The sequence below is a fragment of the Hibiscus syriacus genome, unplaced genomic scaffold (assembly GCF_006381635.1).
Source record: "Hibiscus syriacus cultivar Baekdansim isolate YM2019G1 unplaced genomic scaffold, ASM638163v2 tig00110321_pilon, whole genome shotgun sequence".
Taxonomy (NCBI): domain Eukaryota; kingdom Viridiplantae; phylum Streptophyta; class Magnoliopsida; order Malvales; family Malvaceae; genus Hibiscus; species Hibiscus syriacus.
In genome coordinates this window covers 1,704,338-1,725,833 of record NW_024062680.1, presented here as the reverse complement: position 1 = coordinate 1,725,833, position 21,496 = coordinate 1,704,338, and the positions used below count along the sequence as shown (strand labels likewise).

The following is a 21,496-nucleotide window of genomic DNA, read 5'->3' as shown; positions in this document are numbered from 1 at the left end:
AGTCTGATTGTGGACAGTTTTACGACTGGAGAGAAAATTTCATTGTAGGCAATACGTTCTTTTTTTGCTGAAACCTTTGACAACCAATCTTACTTTGTAATGTTTGCTCCCATCGTGCTCTTCTTTGATCCTGTAAATACACTTGTGTGAAGCGCTTTCTTGTCTGGTGGTAATTTAGCTAATTCTCACGTCTGATTTGACATAAGCGAGTCCATCTCATCTTTCATGGAAGACTCCCACTTGATTGAATCCTCCACTTGCATTGCTTCATCATAGCACTCTGGTTCACCATTGTCAGTCAGCAACAAGTAGTGCAAAGAAGGAAAATACCGTTGGGTTGGTTTAGGAATTCTGGAGGAGCGTCTTAGTTCTGGTGTGTCTGGTTCTTGAACTGTTTCAGGATTGATCTGAACATCATTTCCAGAAATCTCCTCGAACTCAGCAAATTCCTTTGTTTCAGATTTGGTATTGGAGCTGCTTGATTCTACAGTTGGCCTGTCTTTGTACATCACATTCTCATTGAAAATGACATCTCCGCTTCTGATGATCTTCCGATTTTCATAGTCCCAAAACCGATAACCGAACTCATCACCGCCGTAACCAACAAAGGCACATTTGTTGGACTTAGCATCAAGTTTACTTCTTTCAGCAGAGTCTATGTGTACGTAAGAAACACAACCAAACACTCTTAAGTGTGAAAGATTTATTTCTTTCTTGCTCCAAACTTCCTCTGGTATTCTGCCATCCAAAGAAATTGAGGGCCCACGGTTGATTAGGTAAGCTGCAGTGTTGATAGCTTCAGCCCATAGAAATTTGGGCAATCCAGCATGTATCATCATGCTTCTGGCACGTTTATTCAGAGTTCTGTTCATGCACTCTGCTACGCCATTCTGCTGCGGTGTCATGGAAACTGTTGTCTCCATCTTGATCCCATTATTTGCGCAGAAGTCTCTGAATCTCCTATTTCTGTACTCTCCTCCATTGTCAGACCTCAACCGCTTGACTTTCAGACCAGTCTCATTTTCTACCATGGCCTTCCATTTTCTGAAGGTATCAAAGACTTCTGATTTCTTATTCAGAAAATAAACCCACACCTTCCTTGTAGAATCATCGATGAAGGTGACATAATATAGTGAGCCTGCAAGAAATGGAACTGGAGATGGTCCTCATACATCAGTATGAACCAACTCTAACTTTTCAGCCTTGGGTGTTTTACCAATCTTTGCAAAGCTGACTTTCTTTTGTTTGCCAAATATGCAATCCTCGCATAGTCCGACATCTACATTCTTTAGAGCCGACAGCTTCTCTTTTGACAAAAGTGTCTTCCTCCCTTTCTCGCTCATGTGACCAAGCCTTTGGTGCCATAGGTTTGATTTTCCATCAGCATCTGCGGCTGCAATGATATTCTCTAAATTTAAGGTTACATAGAGAGTACCAGTTTTCTTACCACGAGCAATGACGAGTGCTCCTTTGGTAATCTTCCATTCACAGTCTGAAAATGTTGTGCTATATCCTTCTCCATCAAGCTGTCCAACAGAAATCAAATTTCTTTTGAGACCAGGAATATGTCTCACACCTTTCAGCGTCCAGGTGGTCTAGTTTGGCAACTTTAGTCGGATGTCTCCTCTTCCGACGATCTTCAAGGTTTCATCATCAGCTAGATGAACCTTCCCAAAATCACCACTGACATAGTTCTCCATGATTTCTCGGTATGGGGTGGAGTGGAAAAATGCCCCTGAATCCAAGATCCATGATTCAATCGGACTGTTGACGCTTAGAATCATCGCATCACCTATCTCCTCAGTCATGTTGGCAGATCCCTGTGCGCCGGTATCTTTCTTCAGTGCTAGGCAGTCTCTTTTAAAGTGCCACAATTATAACATGTAAAATCTTTCTTTCATGTTCTTGATTTTCCCGTTCTGGATTTGGATCTGCCACGATTTGAATTTCTTTATGAAGTTCTTCCTCTGGACTCCGTGTGCAAGGCTGAGGAGGTTGATGCTTCACCCGATTCTCTCCGTCGAATTTTTTCACTCAATACCAGATCTCGAACATCGTCGAATTTTAATTTGTTGTTTTCCAACGAGCTGTTGACTGCTGTAACAGTAGCATTCCAACTGTCTGGTAGAGATGATAAGAGAATTAAAGCTCGAACTTCATCATTCAATTCAATTTCCACGGAACTCAACTGGGTTGTGATAGTGTTGAGTTCATTTAGGTGTTGAGCCATTGATCCCCCTTCCGCCATTCGCAAATTGAATAATCGCCTCATCAAGTGAACTTTGTTTGAGGCTGGTGGTTTCTCATACATACTGGAGAGAGCCGCCATAAGACCCGTCGTGGTATTTTCCTTTGCTATATTGAAAGCAACATTGCGGGATAACGTCAATCGGATAACTCCGAGGGCTTATCTATCGAGAAGAGCTCAGTCTTCATTCTTCATGCCCTCTAGTTGCTTTCCTGAGAGGGGTTGATATAGATTTTTCTGGTACAGAAAATCTTCAATCTGCATCTTCCAAAAGCCAAAGTCCGCACCATCAAACTTTTCAATTTACACCTTCCCTTCGTCTGCAGCCATCGCTCCCACTCGAATATGGATTCGTTTGGATCGTTTCTGACAATTCTTTCGAACTACCGTGTATTAGAACACCTCCGTCGACAAATTCGTATTGCCGACAAAATTTCACTATTCACGTGAATAGTAATGAATAGTAACCTCGCAAAAAAATTGACAAAACTTACAACCAAAAGCTCTGATTACCAGTTGTTAGGAAATAAACCGAGTACGAGTAATTTCCCTATAACCAGATTAGTGAGAATGCGAAATAAAAGCCAAAAAATAATATCCGAAATTGATAACGGAGTTCAACCAATTTGCTTACGTCTCCGGACTGCTGTAGATCTTTTACTAAGAGAGAAAATTTACAGGTGTTTACAAAACACTCACTACTCACAAGAAAGCTCTCTAGTATTGGGAGAAAGAAATGAATTTTGGGATTTTGGGATTTTGAAGCTAAATGAGCTAGGGTATTTATAGTTGAAACTTAGGGACTAATCTTTGAAAATACCCTAGAGTGCAATGACTAAAGTGAATTTACCCATTCCTATTTTCAACAAACATCTACCAAACTTTAAAAATATTTTTCAAAGAAACGTTTACCAAACTTTGAAAACCATTTTCAAAGAAATATTTACCAAACTTTGAAAACATTTTCAAAGTTGGTTGCCAACCTTTGGACTTTTAACATGTTTTACATATATATAGCTTACAATCTTGGTGAATTCTCACACTGTATTGTAAACAGTGCAGATTCTTTCGTTTCAGCTAAGACTAGACTATGCTAATCCATCTAAAGTAGAGAATTATAATCCTGCTTGCCGGCTAAAATATCATTTAACCGAGTTCATGTGAACTATAATTATTATACCTAATTTTCTCCATTCACAATAACAAGATTTGATCTATTGACCTCATTTAAAAGACCTAACGTCGTATTTGGTATTTTTTATTTGCTTATGATCATAGTATGACCTGATATGAACATCCTATTCTTGAGCAAATATGATGAGAGCTACAGTACAAAATGAGAGTGTTTAGTTATTAGCCGTATATAATACCTTATGTATATGTAATCTTTTCATATTTCTACTTGTTCTAATATCAAAAGGTCTTCAACCTTTGATTGATTCTCATGTAAGTACTGTTCAATCAATGTCACCAATCTCCTCCATTCAGTGTTTAGCAAAAACTTCCATCATTTTCCTTTTTCACCGAAAATTTTCCAAAGGCAATTGATTCTCCCACTTTTTAATAGCAAACTTTATAGGTTTTGTCTTGTAAAACCATCTCTCTCAAAAAAGTAGAGAGTTGTATACTTTGAATTGGCCTGCTTGTAACCTATGGCAGACGGATAATGCAGATAAAAAATCATTTAAATAAAGGGTGGTTTAAGCTATGTGTTGTAGATTCAAATATCATGAAAAGCTAAGCATGCAATTGGAGATAAAGTGAAAAAACCTTCCTTAATTCTCACCTTTCACTGTCTGTTCAAAGTAAAAGGAGGAGGAAGATTCATTCATATATATAGTTGAAAGGTCAAGCTTCCACTACGGTAGGTTTCAAGAACTTTGGAATCAGAATCCAGTCAAGAGCTTAATTTCTGACCAGTCTTATACATGTAAATAATTTTGCTTATGTTTTCTAAAATAGGTGTATCTGCATATAATTGATTATTTATTGGGGCACTTTTGCACCAAAGTTAGCCACACACGGTATATATATTTCTAATTGCAGCTGCTTCTTCTTCACTCAAGTAATCCAGTCAGAAGTAGCAAAAATCCTTGTTCTTTTTCTTTTAGATATTGTATTAGTTTATTATATTAGTATATATTTCAAAATCTTATTCCTGTACATGTATGCATTATGTATACAGATGTGTTTAGACCCGTTTCTGAGATTTTGGTGGCCCTAGGACGAACAAAAAATTAGAGCCCTAATTAAATATTTAAATTACAATTTAAATTTGTCTTCGGCCGTGTTGCGTTTATCACTATTACAGATATAGTGAATGATATTACGGTCACTGTAAATATCGTAGTTATGAATTTTTAATAACATATGATATTATGGGCATAAAAATTATGGATATCGCGATTTCGGACGAAATCGTTGCTACTACATAATTATTGTTGTTGTGGTTGCAGACCATTTTTTAAATAGTTGTTCCTAATAACAAATGTTAAAAAATAAATTTTAAGGGTAACTCCATATAACAAGCATTGAAAAAATTAGTCTCTGATAAAAAATATTTAAAATTAAATTTTAAGAGTATGTTCATAATAATAAATATTGAAAAATAGACTTCTAATAAAATTATTGAAAAAATTATACTCATAATAATAACAAATAAATTTTAGAAAAGAAACTAAAGTTTAGAAGTATTCCCTTACTAAAAAATATTGAATAAATTGGACCCCTAATAATAAATATTAAAAAAACTGGACCCTTAATAATAAATGTTAAAAAAAATATTGCTAAAAAAGTAGACACTAATACAAATATTAGGAAAAAAATAAACTATAAGAATATGCCCTAATAATAAATATTAGGAAAATATAAACCTATAATAATAAATATTAAAATAAAATTAGACCCTCAATAACAAATATTAAAAATAATTAAGCCCCATAATTTATATAAACTCATTTTTTTTATAAATATAGTATATTATAGAAATTATGGGCCCTGGGCAGGTGACCCTCCTGTCCAGGCCCAGATACGGCCCTGACTGTGTTTACTGGAACGAATGAATACAGGTAAGAAACGGGCTGGGAATTGTGGGAAATTACCAAACCATGAGGCCAGAATCAATGTCTTTTGGAAATTTAAGATTCATATTTATCATTTCTTTAAGAAGTGTTTAATAATGACATGAAATTTATGAATCTTGGTCTGTCTATAGAACTGTATAACTTGGAAATTTAATTCAGTTCATCTGCATCAAGCTGCAAGATAGAGATCAGATTCTTATTTTGTATCATATATGAGTCTATGTATATGTACATATATCATCTTTAATTAATATGGATTATGTGAATTGGTCTGCACTCTTAGCTGATATAACCATGAACATCTTCTTCTCTAAAACACACACAGACACAAACATATATATACGAGATTAAATCAATTGATATGCATAAACATCATCTCATTAGTAATATCATTAGACAAAACCATAATCTGAAAACAACAATGCATAAATAATGAAATTCAAATTGTAAGACGAAAATTGTTAGGTGGTGTTATCCCACCATCTTTTAAATATTAGATTTCTCGTGAGCTTATATTACACAGTTGGAACCTCCATTCATCATTAACTAATTCTTTCATATTAAGTTTCTTGTTGCCTTATATTAAAGTTGGAGTTGGACCCTCCACTTACTATTAAATTGTAAGAACAAGCGTTCATTGTAGTTATTTGTTCATGTTGTACCCTCCACTTTAGAGATATTATTCCAGAACTACAAAGTCTTTGGGGGCTAGCAAGCCCAAGCCATATCTCTACTACACTTTATTGATATGGTAGTTGATACACAAAATAATTCGAAATAATCGTTTCATCGTTAAATAACTAATAAAATATTAAAGTAGATCCCTCAAATAATATCAGAGAAAAAAATCATTATATTTCACCACGTGCCACATAAAATATAAAAATATATAAATGAAGGATGATTTTTCCTCCAAAACCTCCAGTCTGCATCTTCGGGGGTGTAGATTAGGAACTAAAGGATGAACTTCAATTGTTCTTTACGTAAATCAAGAGAGACAAACCACAAACAACTATCACATCTTTCCATTATTATCCCATTAGATCATCTCATTTATTGTACATCGATCAATAACTCATAAGTAATTAATAACTTACAACATGGTCTACCTTCTTTTAACCAAATGTTAAATAATTATCTCAAGTAGTTTCTGTAGTTATTCTCTTTGCAAGAACACTTAAATGACTCATATATATAAATATATATATATATATAAGTTGTTGCTTTTGTTCTGGTTTGTTTATATGTAAGAATAAAAGCAAACAGGCTTATGTATGATCAATTAATACCAACTTACAAGGCATGCAATTAACATGGATTACGATTAGGCTGGTAATGTCATGCATCTAAATGTTGTCTGCAGCGGGTTAAAAAGTCAGGATATATATGTGATGTTGAATCTGTTCCATTCTTTTGTATTAGATACTTGTAAGCAAACATTAATGTGTTATTTTTCTGCAAATATGTTTGCATGAACAAGCAATCTCATAATCATTCTAGTAATCTGAATTCTGTAGAATGGATATATATTTAAAAATATGAAGGTAATAACCATATATGATGCTCGAATTATATGAAATTTATTTAGCTATATTATATTCAATGGGTGTGAGCAACAAAAGCAAACTGTGCTCTTAGAACAGACTAGACGCTATAGAAATATATAATAATGTAAAAATCTCTTGGTCGACATAACACATGCAAACATTGAAACTAATACTTGTATTTTCCCAAAGGACTGTAGGCTTTGATAAGCATATGAAGCCTGTTGTCATCCTTCAAGTTCCGCTGAATCAACCATGCAAGCTCATTCAAATTATAAATTAATACATGATAAAATTATATTATAATGTCTTATAAAAAAATAAATTCATTTGTTAAATCGCAAAAAGAAAAAATAGCTGACTTTAAACCTTTAAAAACAACTCTATCTTTACCAAAGGTTATTAATTAGAATCTATAAAGATAATCAGGGGCGAATGCTTAATTTTATGTAAAGGGAGACGAACCTCTAAAATGTTAAGAGGGACAATTTATAAAATTTTAGAAGACGGATATAGATTTTCAATAAAAAATATTTAAGATTTAAAATAGATGATAATTTTTAATTTTTAAGGATGATGATGCCCCATCCATCCTCTTGATCCATCCCTGAATATAATTAACAATGTTATGTAAGAAATATATATATAATTAATAAGGTAAAGCTTCTTTGACATCTGGACATGCATGCATATATAATTCAGACCTTTGATTCGGAAATGGGTGCAAGCATGTGTACATCACATGCATGAATAGCAGGATGGGTGCCCTGCAAACAAATGAATTGGCCCATTTCGTTAAGTCTCAATCTGCATCTTAATTCACGGGGTTCACTGATGATGGAGCATATTTATTGGCCCATGTGCCCCGGCCAATAGAGAGTTTAAATTTTAATTTAATTTATATTATACTATATTCTGACGATGATAACTAATTTAATTACACTTCTGCACGTAACTAATACCCTTTTTTTAATTCTTTAAATCTCAAGTCTTCCCCTCATATCTTTCATCGACCTTGACTTATTTGTTTTCATATACTTAAAGTATGAAGAAAGAGTGGTATTGTGCATGAAGCCACGTCCCTCGTATACTTCATATTTGGATTTCGCTCGTCAGTTTCACGTACACATTGATTGAACCATTTGGTTACTGATTAATCTGATTTCTTTCACCTCAGGAAACTAAAAAAAAAAAGTGATATGAAAGTACCTAACCATGCACCATGTGTCATGTTGCTGCATTTTTATAATCTTTGAACCTTCTTTGTTTATTTTCTTGTAGGACCATTCCATGTACCCACGCAAATTGTTAATTTTTTATATTGATTAAAATTATTGTTTAATTTTGAGCTCGTTTATCTAAGGAAGGATGGCAAACGGGGCGGGTGCACATACCCTCTCTATCCCCATACTCACCTATTTTTAAATCCATCATCCGCTCATCACCCATAATAGGTAAAATTTTTCAAATCCACACCCGTCCATGCGGGTATATTTTCAAATTCATCCTCACACACACTACCTAACTGGAGACATACCTGGCTAGACCCGCCTGACAGCATATATCTTATACAATATTAAGATTTATAAATTAGTCTCTAAAATTATATATAAATTCATAATTATTTAAAATTTAATGTGTATTTAGTGGGCAGGAGGATGTGGGGTAGGTAAGGTTTCAAACCCATCACCCGCCCACTACTCGCGACGGGTACCACTTTCTAAATTCACACCCGCCAACTACCCACTAAATTTATACTCATCTCCTCCCCAATTGGAACGGGTACGGTGCGGAATCCACGAAATTGTACCCATTTGCCATCCCTACTTGGGTAGCGACTACCAATATTTAGCGGTATAATCCCACCATCGATTATATATATTAAAGGTAGACCAAAAGAATAAGTGACAGTAATTCTTCTAAAAATTTTAAATTAATAATCTATTTTTTCCCTCAACATAAGATCATTTTTCCCTCTTTGATCTACAACATGGTCTAGTATTCCATAAATCTATAGTCAGCCGTACATAATAGGATCCCTCACGTTATGTTATTGGAGTGTGACCTAATTTAGTTTTATTTGGTTATGAGCAGATGAATGTTGACGTGTATTAGAGGTTAAGTAAACCGATGGGTAGCATTCAGAAGAAATTTCATATTTTGACTCTGCGTTTTCCTACGTGAAATCAATAAATAGTTTTGTAGTCTGACATGCCAAGAAAACGTAACGACACGAGTAGTTGTCTTGCTACTCAATTGTCGACGTATCCTTATAGATGGCATCCAAATTACTTGAATTGTTAGGTAAACTGATGATCCCTAATCACGAGAATACATCAGAGACACATACATACGATAAAAAAATTACCATAATCGCTGATAAATTATAATAAAATTATACTAATATATACCAAACCTTAGAATTTTTTATATGCATATAATATTGTAATAATATAACGACTCTAATGGAATATAATTATATTAGTTTTTCTCTCAATTTATTTTTCATCGAACAAATTAAAAATTGAGTATAATAAAATTAACATCGTATTTCAAATTTTAATTAAACTATCATTCAAACTCAATTTTTATTCAAAAAATTAAAAAATCATCAAGTCAAAAATCATTTATAAAACTAGTGTAATAACAAATGATTAAATATAGGGTAAAGTACATAAATAGTCTCCGATTATATGATACTACTTTGTTGAGTCACCGATTATTAAAAGTTATATAATGATCTCATGATTATAGGGAGTTGTTTTGTTGAGTCCCTCAACTATTAAAACTTACAAAATAATCATCCGACTATTCATTATGTTTCAAACTCATCATTTTCCATTAAAAAAATTAACGACCGTCTGAACTGGACGTTAACATGTTGAGTGAGATATGATAATCGTTTAAAATTATGAGATCATATTTTATTATATCTCAGTCATCAGACTAATGTCCAAATCAGACTGTCTTTAATTGTTTTAACGAAGAATGACGAGTTTAAAGCATAATGAATAATCAGATGACCATATTGTAACTTTTAATAGTTGAATGACTTAATAAAACAACTTCTTGTAAAGAACTATTTTATAACTTTTAATAATTGGAAGACTTAATAAAATAATATCATACAGTCAGAATCATTTGTGAACTTTATCCTTAAATATATTGATAAAAAGAAGTACACCGTGGAAGACGGGGAATCGGAAATGTAGAGGCTTTCTTCAAAAGCACGACTTAAAGCGGGTGTGCCGTGTGGGTAAAGATAGCGCGCGTATCTTCTCTACGTTTCTCTGGTTAAATCTTATACCACTAGAACTTAGTTATCTATACATAAATAATTTGATTTATACTTGTATTTGACAATTAAAAGATGATAAATATTTGGGATGAAGATAAATTTATTTATTTATCCTAAAACATATTGATTAAGATAAAATTATAAAACGCCTTTAATCTTTACAACACAAAGCTAAAATAAATACCATAACAACGCCTTTTGTGTGCCCTTTGTATTAAAGCCACATTAAGAAACAAATATATGGTATTATAAATAATCCAAATAATATATAAAAAGTACATTAATAAAAGCAATTACATATATTAAATACATTACTTGATTTTTGTTTAAACCGGATCCCAACATTAAACATTTTTATTTAATGAACATAAAATAATGGATAACTAACGGACTGCTATAAAAACATGCCCATTCACCGCGTTTTTAAATCATAATCATAAAACTGTAACTTTTGTGTGCCCTTTGTATTAAAGCCACATTAAGAAACAATATATGGTATTAAATAATCCAAAATAATATAAAAAGTACATTAATAAAAGCAATTACATATATTAAACATTACTTGATTTTTGTTTAAACCGGATCCCAACATTAAACATTTTTATTTAATGAACATAAAATAATGGATAACTAACGGACTGCTATAAAAACATGCCCATTCACCGCGTTTTTAAATCATAATCATAAAACTGTAACTCAAACTTTACATCAAATCGAATTGACAATTTCAAGTATGCCAATAGAGAGTCGACACGCATTGATACAAACAACATTCCTACACCAAATCTCCAACTGCCACAAAAGCATAAGAAATGATTTAGTCCACAAAATCATTATAGTTTGATTAAATTAGGGAATTAATAAAGGTATTTATTCAAATTTTAAAATTGGTTCATGCGCATCCCTAAGTTAAGAAGGGCGCTGTCATTACACGTGTAAAATCATTTTTGCGTTTTAGTTTGAAATATATCAAAGTAAATTGTTTAAAAAAGGAAAATAAATAATATGAAGGATTTTTTTTTGTACAACAAAAGTTTAGGGATGACTCCTGATCTAAGGTCAAAGTATATTTAAGATTCAATTGATATTTGCATAAGAATTTATAGATTACGCATCAAGAGTGACGATGATAATATTCGAATTTGACCTTACAAACTTAAATTCTTGAATCCCAATCACTCGTTGACGATAATAGGAAGGAAATCAATATTTAGAATATAATAAAAATAACTAAATCTACTTGAAAGAGATAATTTTCAATAACCATCAAAATTATTAAAATAAAGTAAATTAAATAATTTGATTATTTAAAATAAGAGAAAATTTAAAATTAATAGTATATATACATATTCATTATTAATTTTATAGAACAAAATCCATAAATTAAATTAATTTATATTAAAACGATACTTTCAGACACTAAATTTTTAAAAATTAGATAAAAAGTATTAAATTTTATTAGAAAATAGATACAACACTGTAATACGCCATTAAAAAACACATAGAACCAATCCTCGGGTCGAAGAAATCAAAAGAAGGGGTTGCTTACATGTCTATTTGGTGATGGCATAGATAGCATAAATGATACCGGGGATGTAGCCGAAGAGGGTGAGTACAAGACAGAGCCAGAACTCCACCTGCATCAAAATCAATTAACGTTAATTACGGTATAAAACTCCATAGATATCGTAATTGCAGTAGAGAAGGCGGAATTATTTAGTTACAGACGGTGACCTGGCAACCAAACTTGAGGAAGACTCCAAGAGGAGGCAAGATGATGGCCAGGAGGATATCTATGCAGGTGGCTGTGCTACCGTCTGCCATTTTTGCTTCTTCTTTACAAGCCCTACAGATTGAGCTTTGTCTTTTCTTTTCTTCCTCTCAGTGTATTGGTGGATGGAGAAGAAAGACAAAGAGATTAGGTTTCAGAGAGTTCTAGTATGTATGGTAGATGAGAAAAATGGTGAATGGTGATAGCGATATTTATAGACTCCCCTCGAATCCACGTGTACGATTTTGATTTTGATACTGATTTGCAATATAATGTAAAATTTTAATTATTATTTTATAATAATATAATAGTAATAATTGTTTTATAATAAATTAATAAAATAAATTTATAAATTTCATAAATATTGATTTTTAAAAATTAAATAAAATACTTTACTTAATCATGTAAGAAGTGTTTTAGACATCAAAATGTAGTGCTAAAACTGGGATTATGCTTCAACATTGTGCCATGAACTGGAGGGAATAATCCCACACGTACAGCTCATAGTATGAAAGCCCCCATGTGCTTGCTTTCATTGCAGTTCATTTGGACCACGAGGCACTCGAACCGTTGCGACAAACCCGACGGCTCAAATGTGCCGCATTAACCTGAAACAGCGGAGCAACGTCCTGGAAGGCATGTCGGTAATATTGTCGTGACCGGTGATCACCAATCAGATCCGTCATGCTGTGGCTTTCCTACCAACACACGCAACTCGGATAATTACAGATCTTGATTATACTGTTACACTAACATATATGGGCTTGACAGTTAAACCTATCAGACCTGTTATATTTACAAAAATAGTCCTTCAAAAGATTTTTCATTTTCACTCTTCATTCTTCAAGCTCCTTCTCTAAAGGGTTTCCTTCACCTGGAGGAAGTTCATTTGAAGACGAACAACAATCCAAAATTTCATCATTATGGACTCTGATTGGATCCTACATCATTACCTGATTTTTATTTTAGAAATAAGAACGACAATGAAAACAATGGATCCTGCATCGTTTTGACTTGCGTGAGAATCTATATCAAATGGATATCGGAGGTTTAATTTAAACGAATAATGATGGATAATAATAATTGCAAATGATCCAATCCAAACTAATTTGACGCTCAATAACAATAGAAGTTTAGGGGGTTTTAATTGATAGATTAAAAGGAAAATCAAAAGGGGATGGCAATATGCTAATAACCAAATCAAATGAAGGCAGTAACACTATGACTATCAAAATATCAATCGAGAACATAATAGCCAACAATCACAACAACAACAATGAGCAATGCTATTTTGCAGACATCACAGTCGGGAGATTTGCGGATTGCATTCGTATTTCCTCGACAACCTTCCCTCTCTTTTATTGTCTTGTATTTAATTTCATTGAATTGCAGGGTTGATATCTTCAAATATCCATGCTAGCTACTTCTAACACGACAGAGTACCTCATCTGAAAACCAGATTGTGGCATGTTCTGTCACAGGGATACGGACAATCAATGGACTTCACTCCTGCTCTGTCAAAATACCAATCTCCAACAGCTATTGCAATTGGCTGCCACATTAACAATTGCATAGTCATTTACATATCCTTTGCCAATATAATGAAATATGTTGTTCTATTAGAGATACCTTGTTTCTGATTTCAGGAGAATCATCGGCAAACCATGTGTCTTGCCTTTCTGATTGGCAGTGAGCAAAACACGAATTTATGAATAATCCGTTCCGTCTCGACATTGCAAACCCTTTTATGGCATTAAGCATCTGCGTCCGGAAGCCTGGTTCACAAACAAAGATTTGCTTCTAAATAGGATCTATCATGTGTTGAAATGCATGTCGGATGGATAATCGATTTCACACGTGAAGTCACCTTGTAAAAACCTGATCTGGGAAGGAGAACATTTTGCATGGTTCAATCTGCAATCATGCCAATAACCGTGTGGATCCGCCGATGGAGGGGCTATACTGGATTGAATCTGATTTCAAGAAAGGAAACCAAATCGTTCAACATCATACATTATCATGTCCTAATTTATAAATCGATAATGTTATTCTTCTGGCAAGCATCATTACCTGCCATGAATCGTAAGCTGCATTAAGAATAAACAGTGGAGTTTGGATTTGGCTGATTAGATTTTGCGGGAAGAAACACTGAAATAAGTTTCATAGAAGAGAACAATGAGTCATTCACATGATGTTTCTTGTTAATCACTCAAACGAAAGAAATCGAGAAAATGGATATACCGAAGTTGGATCTAGGTGGTTGGTGCATATGCGTGGCAGGTTGTGTTGCACACCCTGTGATATCAATAAGAAACAGGGCTTGATCATTTAATAATCCACAAGTTTTTCTTCGTGTTTCTCCAATCACTTATATCAAACCCTTTGATACCGATAGGTAAAAGTGAGAAAAATCATTTAAATCTCGAACCTGCAGGCCAACCACGCCACTGTACATACTCCTAAGTGTCCGACCACCAGAGACATCAACCCTACAGTCCAAAGAGGACATAATAAAATTAAATTAAGAACTAAGAAACAATCTCTGTAACTGGTGCTTAAAACAAGAACTTGAAAGGGTAATGATACATACGTATCAAGGAATAGACCAGCATCAGCAAGGCATTTAACTCTAATGTTTCTGGGAAACATGTTCCTAAACTCATCACAGTGCAAAATCGCCGCCAAACCTCCAGCAGAACACCCCGAAAGAAGAGCCTGAAATTCAATCCTTCTTTTTAACAACAAAAAGTAAATACGAAAACGCGGTGAGACATAGCCTAATGGCTAATACTTGACATACTTATACCTCCAACTTCAAGAAAATAGAAATAAACATACAGAAGGTAGTCCTTTTTTGAAAGAAAGTGACAATCAAAGATAAATGCAAACCTGATTTGCATGGCGCATTCCTTTAGACATTAAGTCTTCCATTGCAGCTAACCATATGCGTTGGCCTCTAAATTGCAGCTTGGCAGCCTAAACACAGTGTAGCATATTAACAACAAAACACTGAACTAAGACAATGAAAGCAGATAAAAGTTTTCTATAAATTGAGAGCCGTAATTTTCAATATCTAGGCTACCTTATCTTGACTGTCCCCAGTAAAAGAGGCGCCGTCACAATAACGAAGCTTTACTCTGTTCCAATTGAAAAAGTCTGCAATTTTAATAAGATGATGATCAGGAATGGTACTTCTAAAGTTTACATAGTATGAATCTTTCGTGGAATAAGAATGAAGAGGAGACCGGGATTTTCTTCAGCTTTTTCACTTAATATGCCTGTAAATGGTATCTGCTTTTCCATGTACATAGATGATCCACGTCTGGTTTTCTTGCGGTAGACACAAGTTCGAACGTTATTGCACCATCCTCCTCCCTGCCACAACACAATGAAAAAGAACATTATTTTAGAGAAACATACAACTTTTGCAGAATTTACATGAGATTTTAAGAAATGACCTATAACATAGATATGTTGGGACATGCAATCAAGTAATAACTATATATGTCCATCATTTGTTTTCTCTCTCACATACCTCCAATTGAATGAGCCAGCTATTCGATCCTGATCCATATCCACGATGCCAATGATACCCCGGCAATGTTCCATCTAGGCAGACTGTATAGTTGAAAGGTGAAATAGAAGCACGAAAATTAAGACAAATGCCAAGAGAGTTTAAGTGGACTAAACTTATGTTACTGGAACTTAAGTGTCAGTTTTGGATATGAATGTATGTCGGAGATCGGTATGGTTACCTTTCTAAGGTTTTTCATGTATTTGGACGATCTATAGAGGTCATATCCGTGTATCAATATGTCGAAGACAAGTACTTCAAGAAAAAAATTAAGAGCCCGGGCAATATTCGGCTATGATTTCATTAATTCTCAGTATTTGTGTGCAAAACTGATGTGCTGAAGGAAGATGGGGAAAGCAAATGAAATCATCATACAAGAAAAAAGACCTTAGCTGAAAGATTATGGGAGAATGTTGATTGACCAAATTTAATCATGGCCATCATTACAAGTAGAACAACAATCACCGGCTGAAGATCTGATGTTTTTTCTTATTAACTAAAATATCCACCGGCCCTAAGACTACACTGTTAAAGCTAGAATAGAAGTTGAATAAATAAACCGGGAAAGAATTGATGTTTAAGGAAGGAAACGAAGCAGAAGCAAACCTCAAACAACAACACAATAACTGCACACCTTAAACAAAATAAGCATAATGCTACATTATTAGTGTTATTTTTACAAAACCCAGTTTTCTTTTTCCTTTTTTACATAAGAAAAGGCCAACGAACTCTAAATCTGGAGTAAAATACAAAGAAAGATCGGAAATGTACCAGCTCCTTTAGCACCAGCAGTATGAATAAGAGTGAGTCCAACCATGAGAGGGTTATAGTTGATTTTGGAGGCTCCATATTCCAAATACTCAAGAAAAGACAGCTCAGTTTCATTAAAATCTAAAAAGGCAGTAACCAGTTGAGCAAAAGCAAATGCTAAAACAACCCAAACCCCAAAAAGCTTCATTATTGCTTCTCTTCTTCGTCTTCTTCTCCCCGAACGTGTAGAGAGAGAAGATGTGAAGAAAAAAGCTTGAAACTTGCAGATTCGTTTGTAAATGAACAAGATTGCCAATGAAAATGTAAGAAAATGGTACTTTAGTACGGCTAAATTAAATTAAAAAATATTGGTTCTTTCAAGTGAAGGAGTTAGATAGGGGAGGTTACAGAACAATATATATGAAGGTAGCAGCAAGCAAGCAAGCGAGTAGATTTGCAGATTGAAGGAGCTGTTTAAGGGGCGGTGATTGGAGAGAGAAGAGATGCAAAAGATGAAAAGCACAGGGAAACCTACCACACTAAACTAGCGTGTGTGTTTTGCCGGGCTTTTTCGAGATTATATGTAAAAGTTATAGGGTAAAGTACATAAAAGGTAGCTAATATATTCTCAAATGATCATTTTGCCTACTGAACTTTTCAAACTTATAAAAAAACCATTATATTTTATCCAACTATTACAAAATAATTATTAACATTTATTAAATTATTATAAAATAGTCACTAAACTTATTGAAAATTTACAATTATTATAATATTTCAGTGACTATTTTATAATAATTTGATAAAAAAAATGATTATTTTAATTTTTAAAATTTTAATGATTAAGAGATTATTTAATTATAATTTAGTGACCTATAATGTGCTTCATCCTAAACTATATACTAATACTTCGGAAATTAAATGATTGTTTTGTGAGTTTTAAAAACTCAATGATCAAAATGATCATTTAATCATAGGTCAGTGATCTCTTATGTATTTTACCCTAAAATATATACTATGTTCTTGGTTCTTTAATTACACAATATTTAACTAAATATAATATTACCCACAACCAATTGATCTAGCGAGATGAGAGATTAGATTCTTTAATTAAGTAATGTCATAAATTTAAACTCTAATATTTGTGATTGGAGCAAAATATAATATATTAATCGAAATTAGTTGATTAATATATTGAATATTAATGATTAATTAAAAAAATAAATACAATACTACTCTGTCTCTGGGAGGATCCTGGCATCCTGCAGACACAGAGAGAGGGGGAAAAGCACGCAGGGAATCTCTTTGAACTCTTTGTCTAAGAGGAAAGCTAAGAACACCTATGATTTGGCGGGCAATGAAAATAAATATATAAAACTTCTGAAGGTGGGATCGGATTCCCAACACTAATTCGATACATATCTGTTTCCAACACAGTTGCTTTTCTATCTTTTCATTTTCATTTGTGTGTGTGTGGCGTACCCTACTTACTTTTGCCGTCCAGCTGTGCTTCGTTTTTTATACCAAACTCACCATAGCCATCATTAATATTCAGTTAGGTCAAACGATAAAAGATACTTTATATTTAAAATTTATGATTTGGAAATAAAATAATATTAGATGAGCTTTATTTTATAGTTAAAAAATGATTTAACTAGATTATTGATACAAGTAGAATTCATGAGGCTATTGAAATATTTTACAAGTCATAGTTGCGTAAAGTACTTTCGAGTTGGGCACACATTTTCCCTAGAAGAATAGATCCTTTACATGCACATGAAGGTTGGTATTTTTTTTATCAAATTAGATGTCAGTAACTAAAAAACAATAACATGAAAATGAGCAAAGAAGTTTGGACAATCAAACAACGATGTTAGATGGAGTTTAACACATAAATTATTAAACTTGAACTGATTCAACACTCATACAAGACAAGAATCAAATCAAAATTATAAAGGTGAGAAACGTATCCAATAACAAGAGTACTCATAAATAGTCCGAACAAAAATATTTTAGAGAAGGTAAAAATCGACATTAACTTTAGAAAATAATAAATAAAATTTTAAAAAACAAATATATTAGAAAATGATAACAAATTAATCAAGATAAAACTCTTTAATTAAATTATCGTATTCGTGAGAAATTAAAAAAAATTATCTTCCTTTAAAAAAATATAAGAACGAATAATAAATTTTCATTAGTAAATTGATACCACAAACGAGGGAAACGCTCAATATACACTCTCTTATCTCATATCCGTCAACGTTGGTATTACTCTATTGATTAGGTTAATAGTTTATGCTTGTCTTTCCATTTCAGTTAAATAATGGATCCTTTGCGTAAACGCTGCTTTAATTTATTGTAATTTGTGAATCTTCCCTCGCTACACGTAAACATACATTCCCTTTCAATATATATTTACAACGGGAAATAGACATCATACATTGGTGATAGTGAGAACCAGTACATTAACGATTAATAAAGGCAAGCATAGTTGATTCAAACTGCTTAAACGGATAACGATAACTCTTTTAATCCACTTGAACGATACATACTTTTATATTAAATGGTTGAATTTTAAAAACATTAATAAGAGTGGTTTTTTTAAATTTTAAGAAAAATAAAAATAAATTATTAATAAAAATATACATTTTTTTAAAATATATGATAATTTTAAAATTTTAAAATAACAACCAACTTGACCGACGTTTAGTCCATTCCTGCACTGGACAAGCTAATATCCTCTAGTATTGTAGAAGGCTCATGTGCTGAAACGAGGAGATTAAGGGGTTATTTGTTTACTTTAAAATGATTAAGCGTTGAATGATTTAGCGGTTCTGTGTGAATTAACTCTGAATGTGACATGTTGTTTGATAATAGCTCTGAATCATTCAGAATGTACTTTTGTGCTGAATCATTCAGAACTGTTTTGCTGAATCAGTCAACAATGAATCATTCAGATGTAATAAACAAACAGCCTGAATATTGAACGATTCAATTCAGAACCAAATAAACCGCCCCTAAATCAAGACTCTAGGCTTCAATAATTTGTAGTGTTTCAATCTTATTTAAACCCCTAATAGATAAGAGTTAATTTAAATGAATTGACGTGTGACGCTGACACAAGCGGATTCAATTATAGAGAGGACTGTCAACCTCATTTATATCACTGCTTTTTAGTTAATCAATATATTCCAGCCTTTTTATTTTATGGATTTTTAAAATAAAGATTTATACAATATTTTAATTATTTATAGGTCCTTCCACTTTTTATAATTAGAGAAAAGAGAGGTGTTTGAAGTTTGAACCCTCTTTTAGTACCATTTAACCATTAAAACAGTAGGGTCAAGAGCGGATGGTAACAAAGATCAAAGGAAGTCTTGGCACCTTAAAAATCATGGGAAATTCGTATTATATTTATAAAATATTTTTAAAAATTAATTATGTTTCCTAAAATAATTACAATCTTTTGAGGGCATAACTTTTTTTATAAATAAATATGTATTCGTAATAAAATCCTGCTTTGCGTTAAGAAACTTTGATCTTTCAAAATTCAAACTGATTTAGACGAATTTGGAAGCGAAATCCTGCTTAAAAGACGGCAGTCTAGTAGCCTAAACTCCCGGTATCGTGTTATGAGCTGGTTAAGCACAATTAATTACATGTAAAACTTATATATATATATATATATGTATGATATTCAGAGTTTCAAGGAAGGGAGTGAGAGGGCAACAAGGTCCCCGTGAATGGGTTTGTTGTGAATCGTCGGCACACTATCATGTGTAATCATTGATTGAATTCTACTTTATTTATTTAGTTGCCTGTTCGTCGGTGTATGTTTACTATCACTGTGCATGGGTGGATGGTTAGCAATAATATAAATAAATAAATATAACCCATGCCATGCATTTCATATTATTGATCCATAAAATTAAACAATACGAAAAATATGACTAATATTTTGTTGGGTACAAGTGATCTCTGGTTATAAGGTGTTATTTTATTAAGTTTCATGACAATTAAATGTTACAAAATGATATTTGATTATAAGATATTTTTTTTGATCATCTGACTATTAAAAGTTATAAAGTGATCATCCAATTATTTATATGTTCCAATTGTTTTCGTTAAAAATTGGCATTTGTCTAAGCTGTACGTTAATCTGCTGACTGAGATATTATTAAATCATATTTTAATGATGTCTACTGACAGTGTCATTGCTTTCAAGCACTGGTTCGCTAACATGATGTTTCAAGTATTGACTCGATAACATAATATAAATGAATATTCGATCGACAAAATATAATTAAAATGATTATGTGATTAAATTTTATCATATCTTAGTTAACATATTAACGTCTATCTCAGGCGACCACCAGATTTTTAACATAAAATGATAAGTTTGAAATATATTAATAGTCAAATGACCATTTTGTAATTTATAATTATTGGAGGAAGCAATGTTTTATAGTCAATGACCATTTTGTAGCTTTTAATAATTAAAATGCTTAACAAAATAATATCTTATAGTTGGGGACTATTTATGTATTTTACCCATATTTTTACTTTAGTTATAACATTTTATCACTTAAATAAAAATGTGTGCATGTTAGTGGTAAATAAGGATGCGTTAAATATTTTTGTATTTGTTGGTGTTTAAATTTATGGTTTTTAGAAATAATAACGATTCATTTAATCACTGAGGTAAGTTGGATTGTGCCTACTCATTCTTTTAAGTAGCTTATACTCTTTAAAAATAAAAAGGAATAATTAAGGTGATTATTTCACAGATTGCGGTAAAAAAAATCTTCACAAGTAATTTTGTAGATAATTTTGAAGGATTATACGATAATATATATTTAAAAATATAAAAAAACAAATTCATTTCACTTCATGTTTTATTAATTAATATTTTAATTAAATAAATAATATTTGTAACGTTGAATTAGTATACCGTGTGGATAACAAAAAAAAACTCCTCAAATAATAATGAATATCTTACAAGTATGGTACAATTAATATAAATACTCTTGGGTGTACTTGTAGTTTTTTAATTTCATAATTAAGCAGAGTTAGAAATTTATTTTGCATCTTATTTACTTTTTAATTATCAATAAAGAATATAAGATGATTTTTTATTTTTGTTTATAAAATTATTATTAACTTATCGAGTAATTATATATAAATAATATTTAGAGAAAGAAAAAAAGACTTTAGTGTGGTGTGAA

The 21,496-nt window shown here is 32.4% G+C and overlaps 2 protein-coding genes across 4 annotated transcripts; both read right to left on the bottom strand.

The window, feature by feature from the left end:
- Nucleotides 1-10,761: 10,761 nt before the first annotated feature.
- Nucleotides 10,762-12,111, bottom strand: LOC120117712 (hydrophobic protein RCI2B-like). Of its 2 annotated transcripts, XM_039137951.1 has the most exons (3): nt 11,908-12,111; nt 11,723-11,810; nt 10,762-10,965 (listed from the first exon to the last, which is right to left on the bottom strand). In XM_039137951.1, exons 1-2 carry the CDS (start codon nt 11,995-11,997, stop codon nt 11,727-11,729), a joined length of 174 nt encoding a protein of 57 aa, XP_038993882.1. In that variant the 5' UTR covers nt 11,998-12,111; the 3' UTR covers nt 10,762-10,965; nt 11,723-11,726. The 2 variants fall into 2 exon arrangements, with proteins under 2 accessions (XP_038993882.1, XP_038993881.1); XM_039137950.1 differs by lacking the exon at nt 10,762-10,965 and having other exon boundaries at nt 11,658-11,810.
- A 972-nt stretch (nt 12,112-13,083) lies between these two features.
- Nucleotides 13,084-16,854, bottom strand: LOC120117709 (pectin acetylesterase 12-like). 2 transcript variants are annotated; one of them, XM_039137946.1, is made up of 12 exons: nt 16,290-16,854; nt 15,480-15,562; nt 15,190-15,319; nt 15,027-15,100; nt 14,834-14,920; nt 14,535-14,659; nt 14,373-14,433; nt 14,186-14,239; nt 14,015-14,092; nt 13,812-13,917; nt 13,574-13,719; nt 13,084-13,496 (listed from the first exon to the last, which is right to left on the bottom strand). In XM_039137946.1, exons 1-12 carry the CDS (start codon nt 16,474-16,476, stop codon nt 13,389-13,391), a joined length of 1,239 nt encoding a protein of 412 aa, XP_038993877.1. In that variant the 5' UTR covers nt 16,477-16,854; the 3' UTR covers nt 13,084-13,388. The 2 variants fall into 2 exon arrangements, with proteins under 2 accessions (XP_038993877.1, XP_038993878.1); XM_039137947.1 differs by lacking the exon at nt 15,480-15,562 and having other exon boundaries at nt 16,290-16,428.
- Nucleotides 16,855-21,496: the final 4,642 nt, after the last annotated feature.